The 12,151-nt window shown below is 36.5% G+C and overlaps 1 protein-coding gene across 1 annotated transcript; it reads left to right on the plus strand.

The window, feature by feature from the left end:
• The first annotated feature begins 915 nt into the window (after positions 1 to 915).
• On the plus strand, positions 916 to 11,336 carry LOC142342800 (uncharacterized). The gene is made up of 5 exons (XM_075394378.1): positions 916 to 2,641; positions 3,825 to 4,211; positions 4,759 to 5,112; positions 8,096 to 8,911; positions 9,556 to 11,336. The coding sequence occupies exons 1-5, from the start codon at positions 1,369 to 1,371 to the stop codon at positions 9,966 to 9,968; spliced, it is 3,243 nt and encodes a 1,080-aa protein (XP_075250493.1). The 5' UTR covers positions 916 to 1,368; the 3' UTR covers positions 9,969 to 11,336.
• Positions 11,337 to 12,151: the final 815 nt, after the last annotated feature.

Consider the following 12,151-nt stretch of genomic DNA (forward strand, 5'->3'; position numbering starts at 1 on the left):
GGAAATTATTTCCACAACAGTTGTAAATTTTACTGCACCTCAAAAGGGAACGTTTCAATATTCATTCCAGCACTATGTCCCATTTGGTCCGGAAAAGGGCGATTTAAAGGTTCCTATTTTGTTATACCTCCACGGGTACATTTTCCCCTCATCACAAAAGTCTGAATCATGAAATTAGAGTTAAAAGCCTCACTCTATCTACGCTTAACAGAGGCAAGATAAATTGAGGCCTTTGATTCAAGCAGAATTCAAAACGAAAACATAAATTGAAAAACAAAAACACAAAACGGACGAGTGTTGAAATTTTTGTCACTTTTATTTACATTTTTTATATCTCACAATCACACACGCACAAATTCATCATCATTATTATTTACTTCATCATAGCTCACCCACAAAAATTTGCATTAATAAATCCACATTTCCAATCACTGTTCACGTAAAAATCTATTTATAACTTATCCCGTGTCACTGAACTTAGATTAACTCGATTAGCTTAAAATTTTCCGCATATTACTTTTTACGAATAGAAACTCTGCACGCGTGTATTATTCCATCTTAATACTTTACTATAGTGTGTAAGACTGATTATTTCACCCCAGGTTATCACGTGAATGCGTTACCTTTCTTTCACACACACACACACGTATAGTTTATTACTAATCACAGCGACCCGAATTCCGTCTCAATTTTTCCCTCAAATTCGATCCTTCTTCCAAAATTTATTGCCAAATGATCTATCACATCTAGAAACGATAGGCTAGTGTTATACTGCAACAAATTAAAGATGTATTTGTGAAACCAAAATAGATGTGTACATTTATGACAAATATTATTAATTTGTATAAAAAATTGTTGTCTCTGCTTGAAAACTACGAAACGTGCACAAAGTTGCGAAAGTGGCGGTGGTGATAAATTTGGATAACTTAATCGTTACATAATTCGATCATAATTTGTCAGAAGAGTTACGTAATCGATTATCTGTTCACAATTGCTACTCAACTTCCGCTAGTTGTCTCCTCGTTTCCGTCTCCTGCTGCCTTCTCCACCTACTCTCCCCACAACACAGTAAACAAACAAACACCAACGTCAACAATAAACAACATTGTCAATAACAACAACGTAAACAACAATAACAACCAACAGGTTAACGCCAAACAGGTAAACAGCGTAAATTTTCCACAGCAAGGAAAAGTAAACAAAAACAAAATTTGTTTACCGCCTTTGAGGACCCTTGATATATTTTCCTCAATTGTAGATTTGAAATCGCCTCCGATTCAAGACAATCATACAGAATGTGATGACGTTTTTCACGACTTGCCGAAAATATCGACTTGTACAAATACTGTTGATCATAATAATCAGTTTATGACCGAGCCTAGTTATAATGAAATCTTAACTCCAGATTTGTCATCAACATCGTCATCATTTGAGGATCTCTCTTTACCCAATTCTGACTTTTTGATCAATCTTAAGTCGCCCTCGGGTTCTGTTGACAGTTTCAACTCACCTGGTGTTACTTACCATCATCAAGTGTTGGGCTTAAACCAGGCAAGTTATGCACAGCCCATTTACTCAGTATCAACTAACTCAAGTTGCAACCTGACCACTAATAATTCATCCAGTTATAAATCGTCAATCAACACATCCCCACTAATTAACAATGGTCCTCAGCAGTCCTTTAGCAACCAGAAAGTTAGTAATAGTTATGATGTAGTTAGCACAGTTAGCTTATCCTCTTTATTGGCTCCGGTTTTCGTTTCCACTACCTCGCGAAACGACCCAAAGCCAGAGTTCCCAAGTTTGTCGCCGAAACCAGCAGCGCCCACTTTGCCACTAATTTCATCGCTTTTATCCTCAGTGGGAACTCAAAAAGAAAAGCTTTCGACTTTATCTCCTGAATGCAAATCAGAATCTCAACGTAGCCCGAATGTTATTCAATCCTCTTTGCTAAAAGAGACATCAACTGACGACAACATATCCAGGGTAGAGCACTCGGTGAACACAGTAATTATACTGACACAGAAGAAGTTGGAATCTACAGAAACCAAAATTGAGCCTCACAATTCTCCAAAGAAGCCGACAACTCTAAAACGGAAAAAGGCTGCGCTAAAAACGGATAAAAATATCGCATCCGAAAGTGGCAGCTCAAAAAACAAGAAACAGAACACTTCGAACTACTCGACAATCAAGCTGGTTGATATTTCCAAAAGTCAGGAGCCGCCTGAGACGGTAAACAAGTCTTCAGTTACTGGAAAGGAAGCAAAAAAGCCGCTAACAACAGAAATTGTCGTTGTTCCGCAAATTTCGCTTTCTGCACAGTCAAAACAAGCTAATTTGAAAACTGAAAATAATAAAAAGGAATTTAGTCAACTTGTACATGGACATAAAACCGAAAGCAATGCGTGTGCAAAAATGGACCTGGATATTTTGAGCCAAAATCGGACGTTTATGTTGAAAGATCACGGCATTATGAACAACAACAACCGTGTTTACTCTGTTTGTGACTTGGATCCCAATCTGATGAAGATGGATGGGGTGACAGGGGATGAATTTGATCACATGCAAGAAGAGGAGGGGGGTGTCGTAGACGACGATGACTGTTTGGATGGAGTGATAGATTTGCCGTTTCAGGATTCTAGTAAGTCCTATTTTTTTTCTTAAAAAAAGAAGTGACAGAAATTGGAAGGAAATTACCTAACAATAATTCAGGAGGATCCGTAAATGATACCACATACCTGTGGGATCTAGTTCTGAGAAGCTAATTATTAGCACATTAAAAGCAAAATACTTTTTTTCTCGAATTTAAGAGCTCTAATTTTTCATCTTTGGAGGCTTCATTTATGCAATTTGTACTATACGCGCCTACTTGTGAAGAATTAGTGTCATAGTTAGTTGAAACTTTAGATATATTACGCAAAAAAGTAAGAAAAATTAATGTTTTCTGAAAAGGTGATCATATCTTCCGCTTAAATATCACATAAAGCATGTTACAGCCATTTTTTGGTCAAGCTATAAGCTAATGAATATCTCTCACAACGCCAAATTTATTTTTTGGGAAAAACTGTGAGGCGTTAAATCTTTTAAGCTTTTATCAAAAAAAAATGTGTAGACTAAAATGACAAGACTAAATTAGTTTGTTTATATCAAAAATTTGAACTGAGAAAATAGCTGTTGAAAATAACTTCGGTTGACTCTGAAATGTTGTGCAACAATTATCAATATGTTGTCTTTTTCGAAACACGTTGTTTAAATATCAGAACTAATTCAACTGCAGCTGAAAAAATAACACTTGGATTACACTCCTGATTTACCAAGCCTAAATTTATCCACATTTCTCATGAATTAGCTAATAGGATCTTCGGCGTACTTATGTGAATAAGACCAGACCAAAATAGAATATAGAGCCCACAAAGACGTTCGCATCTCAATAACTTCATTTATTTTTATCAAATCGAATTTTTCATTGATTGCATATTTTTGCATTGATGAGCACTATAAATAGTAGTCACTTTTTATATTTTCAGCATCAGTTTTTGTTTAAATATCGACTTATTGAGTTCTTCCAATGACGAACTGGTTGCATTTTCAGTGCTACATGTTGAATTGATCTAGTATGCTTCATGGTATGTCCAAAGATTGTAAGGTGAGGTCTTGATTCATATCTGGTTTCCATTCATGGAATAATAGAACGACTAAGCTCAATGATATTTTCTATATAACAATAACCTAACAATGTCAATAATCAAGTACTTTTCCACTGGGGCTAAAACTGGGGAAAAACTGTTGCAAACTTTGTCAGTTTATTAACATGTGATATTTAGATTACAAAACGTACACAACCCTGCAAGTGACACCTCCGAGTGTAGACACGTCAGCTAACAGTAGTACTATATCGCCCTCATTATCAATTTCGTCGTCATTTCTATCTCCTCCCCTTCCGTCTCTTCCTATTCCTGTTGTGCAGACAGAACATGTGAACAATAATCAATTACACCTTCAGCATCATCATCACCTGCAATTTACAACTCAACAGATCCAGATACCCCAATGTTCTGCTACTTCTGCTTCTCTTTCTTCTTTATCATCATCATCATCAGCTCCTAATTCAGCATCATCATCATTATCATCACAATATACAACAGTAGGATTACTGACAGCCTCTAGTCAACTGCTTTCACCCACTGTCTCCTCGTCGTCCACTGTCAAAAGTTAGAATTAAAATTTTTTCCGTTCCAATCTTCATAATATTGTCATAGCACCTAAAATTTCGAATAGAGCTTCTGATCCCCTTCTCTTGTCCAATTCAACAAAATATAGCTTAATGCATATAGTTACGATTTTGTGAAAGAAAAACCAAGAACGTTCTTATCTTTTGCGAATAATCTGGTCTATTTTTATGAAAATGTTGAAAACATCGAAAAGTAAAATTATAAACTCGTACCTTGTGGTCGGTTTGGCAGATTTCTGTAAGTCTCGATTCAGAGCGTCATGTAGTTTTCATTTTCTTTTCTGTGCTATAGTAAAAACAAGTGGAAGAGTGTCCTCCCGCACCCCCTCCCCTGAACAATTGTTTCTTGTTACTTTTTACAGTGTAAACGAAAATGATGCGGTTTTACTCTGATTATGGTTTAACTAATAATCATAAGGAAAACAGATTATGTTAGGCAATATCACTGTTTTCGATGAAGAATTTTGATTTTAGTGCGACACATTACAATGAACAGTGCATGTGATAAAAGTTATTATGTGTTTCAGGTGCCGATTATCAACAGTCGAGAAATAATAGTAATATTAATAATAATAATAGTTATAATAACAATCCTCATCAGCTGCCGGTCGCTACTTACACCTACATATCCGCCTATCAAAAGTCACCTCCCATTACTAACAATAATTCAAACAATCAAAATCAACACCATCACACAGCAGTCAACCACGCCACCATTCAACATTCGACACCTTCTGCAACATCTACCACGAGGATACCCGTTGGTAATCAGATGCCAGTCAACACATACCACCCTCAGCAGCAGAGTTCAATCTCAACTGTAGGGTATGCGGGGGATGACAGTGCTGGCGATTCCGTGGCACCAGTTTATGATCCTCCAGGTAGCCATTTACTACATGTCACATTAATTACAAGTTCGAACCAATTTATCCTAATAATTTCTATAAGAAAATCAAGATTTTACATCTGCAACATAATAACTACGTTTAATCAGGTTTTATTGCTCTAACCCCACTTTTAGTGGGCGGGGAGAGCAAATCTATGCACAAATGTTTTTTGTTCTTTCAATTTAGGCGTATCAATATATTTATCGTAGAGAGTTCGAGTGGTATGATTATAATATTTTGTATGATTTTGACACTAATTTTCTTAAAAATATAATTTTTGAGTTCTGATCGGTTTTGTTGATATTGTTGTTCTCTTGTTCTTTAATTTAACTAATTAAATCTGCACAGTTCAAAAAGGAGGCATACTTGAACCTGAATTTTGTTTTCAGTTGATAATTAAGTGGTGCTATTGACATGTTGCCACGTTGACAGGTAACTCACGCTAATTGTTTTCAAAAAATATTGGAAAATTTTCAACTTTGGCAATATTTGGATTTTTCTTACTTTTTTACCACTTAATCTGATTGTTGACCAATCCGATTATATTCAGTTTTCTGGGGAATTAAAATAGAAAAGCCTGAATGTGTCCAATTGATTGCTAATTATTTTTCAACTTCATATTAACAGATTTTAAATCAAAATTTGCCCCCAAATTTGTTTTTTGTCGAGTGGTAAACTAACCCGCAGGACTTTAGTTGTTTTCTAGTGAACCGCAGTAGCATTTTGCAGCTGTTTTTTTATTGGTTAAGCCATTTTTCTGAATCTCGCCTTAAGTTTGCCGTTATTCAGGTGCATTGGTGTTAGTTTTTGTTTTATTGCCGCTTACTGGAAATGTGTATTGAGATGTGAGGTGTGCTCTTCCCAAATGTAAACATAAATTGGTAGGAAATGGACAACAGTTCGAATGTATCCGTTCGAGCTTTTTAAACTTTGAGGCCATTAAATTTCAGAACATTTCGATTTCTGTAAAACGTTTTTTTATTGTCATTCTCGTGATTGTCTTTTTCTTCTAAAAAGCGTTGATTTTTTCTTAATGTTTTTAATTGTTTCACAAATGTTGGAAGTAAAATTTGTTGCAGAATTTAGAGTTCTCATTTTTCTTCTCAATTTGTGTTGTTTTCGCTTTTTTCGGTTGTTATTTGATAATGAATGTTTTAGATCAATAATTTGTAATATCTCCACATGTAAACAAGTTTTAACTCACTCAATGCTTACCTTGGGACTATCCTCCCTGGCATACCTCTATATAAATTTGATCTGATTTTCTTTATCAGCAATTTGGATTTATAAGTGAGCTCAGAGAACATTTTCTTGAATTCTGCGCTTGCTTACAAATCCAACTTGAGAATTAAAAACTTAATCTAAATTAATTATAGCGCTATTACTGTTTGCGATTTAGTTTGAAAACGAGATGGAGGTTGGTTTCTGGATCTCCGTTTTTTGTTTGTTGTTAAAATTAGCTGTTTACATGACAACATTCCTTTAAGGTTGATTTCATGAATGTAGTTTCGTTTGGATTAGCTTTCAGTTTAGCGAAACAAATGGGCGTTGACTCTAGCCCTTTTTATTTAAACGTTTGTTTTTTTTATAAGAAATCTATCGAAATTTGATTAAAAAATTTTAAACTAAGTTTTTAATTTATTCTATTTCTGCTTCAATTGAATTGTTTGACAACTAGGCCAAAGTTTCCTTGAGGGTATGTGCCAACGCACATCAGCGAGCCTCTTTTCGTTTTTTCTATGATCTGTTTGATGCCTTGTAATTTTCTCCAACTCAAAAATTGTGAGAATTGAGCTTTCTGAAAACTACTATAAAGCTCCGGAGAGCAGTTTTTAAATCTTTGCGAGGCCAAAAATTCAAACCAGAAACTGAAAATACCTAAATGAAAATAAGCTTTGCATTACAATTGAGCTCAAAAGTGTACTCGGAGGGTAAAAAAATGATTGGCCTAACCAACAGGACAAGCGAAGCATGAGAAGTATTCTTTTCCAACATAAACAGATTGCATCATTCAAGCAGATGATACCAGACATAAAATGAGGGATGTATGAATAATTCCAGACTTCAGTAATTTTAAACAATTGTCATCGGCTAATTCATTAGTTATTTTGACAAGGGTTGTTTTAAAGCTGTTTTATATGGTACTTTACTCTTTTTCCCAAAATTTTTTAAGACTCACACAATCTTTTCAGGGAAGTTTTTTCCCTAACTTTTATTCGTCACAATACAGCAGAAATGAAGAGAAACTGAAAGTGGAAAAATATGCAACAAAATGATTGTCAAAATGTCCCATTGAAAAAAAAATACGGGAATTGTTTCTGATGTTAATATTGGTCTCAAAAATGAAAAACAATTCATTCAAATTGAAAACATTTGGAGAATAGCATCAATTCAAAATGAATATATAAACACAAAAACCGTTCGGAGACCAATAACTCAGTTTTAAAAAAAATTAGAAAGGTTAAAAAAATGATGCCATTCTCAAATTGATGAGCAATTTTCTTATTGACAATTTCACACGAAGGATTCAGTTGATGAAAAGGTACATATTTAGACTGCAAAGCAAAATTTCTCTGGTTATGCTTATTAGAGAGCTCTAAGAATGGTCTTTTCAAAATTTCAAGCAAAAAAGTTTGACAAAAAGACAAATATGACAAAAAAAACACCTGAAAAAGATCCCAAAGGCACTTTTCACTTTCAAATTTTACATCCTCAACTAACTGGATAATACTGTTCACTTTTACAACCTGTAAATTTTTACCAATGCTTTTAGCATGTTTTAAATGCAGTTTTGATATCGTACCACTCTTACCTTTCTAGAGTGCGTAAAATGTTCTGAATTTTGGATTGGGAAGGAACAGGTACGGTCTTAATATAGTTCAGTGCTTTTTTTGTTTGTATCTGTAACGGCACGGGGAAAAATTAGACTACAAAATGTTGTCTTAGCCTTCATTCACATATTATCATGTCTTTTTAGACGTTGGGAGTCTACCGTCAATTCAAGCACTGCCAATTGGCCAAATAGCGATGCAAAATACGGCCAAGCATTATATTGCTAACCAACAGAATCAGATATTTGCCCAACTCAAACCAATAGACAATGAACAAGTGCAACAAGCTAATGGCTTAGACAGAAATCCTAAGCAGAATTCTGTCAACCAAGATAACAATCACAACCCATTGGGTCCGTCATCTATAGTTACCTTGACAGTCAAGAAGGAAAATTGCGAAGGCTCCAATGCTACAACAGGCAATATCTTACCTGTTATCACAGAACTCATGCCACCCAAAGTTGACATTCAACATTTTGACACGCAGTCCTACAACATCGGATCTAATCGACCTCAAATAGTCATCAAACCAAACTTCGATCAAAATCAGTGCAATTATCATCATCATCAAGTCATGTCTCCATTATCATCACTAGCGTCATCATCATCTACAACATCTTCAGTTACGTCATCAGTTACATCATTGTCAATGACACCCTTATCATCTGAGTCATCGTCATCCTTGTCCTCGACTACTTTTGATTCCGGTCAAGTCATGCAGGGGAGTGTGCCAGAATACAAATTCATAGAATTGGACACTAAAATATCGCCCCAGATCTCACCGACCTCATCGAGTGAAGGAAGCAGTTGCACGTCCAGTAGCACCCCTAATGGGTTCCCTGGACAACAAGGGGCAGGGGACTGTGACAAGAGGTACCAGGCACTGGACAGAATTGAGACGTCAATCAAACTGGTTCTGAACAACAGTAACAACAACTTGAAAAAAATGAGCGAGAAAAAAGGTGTGTATACCACTAGGAGTCATTTTCATTTTTTGTCATCAATGTTACTGAGAAACGTATCTGCAAAAATACTTCCCAAATTCAAAAAGGGCTCACTGAATGTTCACTGCGTTTTCTATCTATTGAGGTACTGGGTTGGAGGAGGAGTCGGGTCGCTGAAAATATCAAATTAAAACTATTTCTTAGTGCTCATACAACGTCGTTCCAAATTATCAGCAGTGATCTTAGGTATGGCAATGAGTTCTAAGGATCTATTCTGTTTTGGCCCCCAGATTAGTGAGCATAAGTTTTTTATGACCCCCAGGCGCACGTGCTATTTTCTTACATAGTAACGTGCTATATAACAACATATAATTTGTAAATGGGGTTCATAAAAAACACGGGGGGGGGGGGGGGGGGACAGAATAGATCCAATTCTAACATAAAAGCAGTTTTCGAAAATGATAGATCAAAAGTCGCAGAGAAAATGTTGCTCAGCTCAGTTATTTCATGATTTTATGGGGGGTCACTATTCTGGGGTTCTGAGATACATAGACTTGCTTGAATTCAGAATTGGGACCTGCACAGGATTTCTAAGCTGAATAATGTCTGATTTGTTCCAGGTTTTGTTTTATTAAATGTTTTATTATAATTATTTCTTTCAGATTGTTCCAAGAGAAGCAACAGTAGCGAGCCCACCCACTTCGACGCAATGAATCCGGACTGCAATATCCACTTGTGGGAGTTCTTGCTGGAACTGCTATTGAGGGGCGACCACAGGGACAAAATATGCTGGACTGGGGTCGACTACGAGTTCATCCTCAAAACCCCGGACCAGGTGGCCAAACTGTGGGGCGTGCGCAAGGCCAAACCCAAAATGAATTACGAGAAACTGGCGCGAGGGCTGCGGTATTACTACAGCAAGAAGATTCTGGCAAAGTCATCTGGAAGACGCTATGTTTACAAGTTTCTCTGCGACATATCAAAGTCTAAAGTTGCAAAGGGTAAAGATGAAGCAGTCGCTTTGGTCAAAAGTACCCACACATTTTCAGCCAACTTTAAAGAAACAGACCTATAAAAATGCCATAAGAGGACAGTCGGCCTAAACAAATTCTGTTCAAGTCGTCAATAGGAGCAATAATATAGAGACAAAAGCAAACTGTGTCAGCATACATTTAACCTTGTTAATGGATTTTGACAAAATTAAGACCATAGGTTCGTTGAGCGTTCTAATTGCAAGAAGAATCCTATGGTTTAGTTAGAATAAAACATACCTACAGCGGTGTACCTAATAGTTTTATCGGCCGCTGCAGAAATTCACCGGTTGCAGAAGCTTATAAGAACTTTTAACTCCTGTGGTAGGTAATTTAAATGTTGACTATAATCACCACAAATAAGAGTTAAAAAGTTATTTGCTATGTTAATTGTAAGATGAAATAAGTCTCAATCTCGCTAAGAAGAATACAGGAGCCGATACTACCGCACTCGGCAGTGTTCGGCATTTGTATTCTCGGGTCAAGCCGCGTTGCGCCATCAAAAAGTTATTATTGTTCCAGGTAAAAAACGTCAATTAAATTACTTTAAAATGACCAACATTATTTGGCGCGAGAGAGCTCTTCCCAATGACACTCCGCTTCTGGTGCAGCATTTTGTTTTTTTCTTGCTTTGTTGGTCCCCAAACTGCAACCTGGTGTCCCGCTCGCGGTTCTTCACGCTGATGCTTGTCAAGTCTGTGGAACGTTGCAAGCATGTATTGAGTGGTGCGTAACTGACCTCTGACCAATCAAAACTCAAGTGCCATTGTGTGCGCATCACCAGAAAAGTTACTTTAGGGTGTTTATGTCGGCAGGCCAGTAGGTGGCTGTATGAAACGTCGCAGGGAAGGGCGAGAAATAGCCCCCCCATTTTGCGCTGCAATTTCCCAGTGTGACACGACTGGCGCCGTCAGGTAGATTGTGACAAGACTGGTGCCGTCTTCTGCCACAGACTGTATGAGAAAATTAAAAAAGAGAAAAATGCTAGCTCACATTTTTGTTTTGGGTAAACATTCAAAACGTACTCTAAACTTTTTCGTCGGATCTATTTATGCGGGCTTTTTTGAATGCAATTGTTGAAGATAACGTCATCAACAGAACAGGGAACGTCAAAACCGACACTCTTTTTCGCTGCATCTGCATAGACTGTAACCCACCGGAGGCAATGTTTGAACAGCCAACAATTGCAACTTTTTAAAGCTTTTTTAATTAAAAACATTCAGACGAACAATAGCGATGTGAGTAAAACATAAACATCAGTGTACTCGTATTAGTTGTTGAAGCTACAATGGCCGGTATTATAACTCTCTTCTTTTGCTTATTTTTTTCTATCTTTTTAAGGCGGCTATGTAGGTGCTCGCACCGAGTGCTATATTGCATAAGATTGGGTTGTTGTTGAAAGTTCCTTTCTAATGAAGGCATTTAATTGCCGTATTTTGCAAAGTGCTATTCGGAGCGCGGTTTCGGTAAAAACGCTCTTTTCTGCTATAAGTTTTTTATTCAAGTATTTTAGCAACCAACTGATTTGCAGTGAGCAGAATCTAGCTAGTGAAACTCAAAATAATAAATGCGTTCTGTGTACTTTTGCAAAGGACTTTTTCAACCAATCGAAAATTACCATCGCCATATTACGGCTCTTTAGAAAAAACGTTTGTGGTGCTTCTTGCTGTTTTTTTTCTGTATTGACCATTGTCAACGCAACTGCTATCTGTTGTCATAAGAACACAACATTCCGTATTGGACAAACTGATATCAGTTTTCGGCCATCTGGAAGTCATAGTAAGATGTATTCCAGTAGAGTTACCTTGCAAAGTTACTCTATCGAATTCTTATGGTGTCTCAAATATATTATAGGATCTTAAGGCTTACCTGACTAGCTAAAATTCTAGATCTCTAGTCTGTTACTCTTCTATTCTGAGATTCAGTAGAAAATGCACGGCCCCAATGCTAATGTTTAATGTATTTCTCAATAAAAAATAAGAGCGGAGTAGACAGAAAGAAATATACTTTATTATTATACTGGGTCTGACTCTGATAGGAACCAACTAAGAGAGTGAAAGGGAAACATTTAAACATCTAAGAAAAAGAAACCAATAGTTTTTAGCCTATCAGAACCGAATATTTGGAGACATTATTTAATTTCATTAAAAAATTTTTTCTCAGTTTGTTGGATATCAATCAATATTAACTCCATCTTTCCGGAATGTTGAGTTTTAAAAGATTTCTG

Source organism: Convolutriloba macropyga, chromosome 7 (assembly GCF_964194025.1).
Source record: "Convolutriloba macropyga chromosome 7, txConMacr16.3, whole genome shotgun sequence".
NCBI classification, from domain to species: Eukaryota; Metazoa; Xenacoelomorpha; order Acoela; family Convolutidae; genus Convolutriloba; species Convolutriloba macropyga.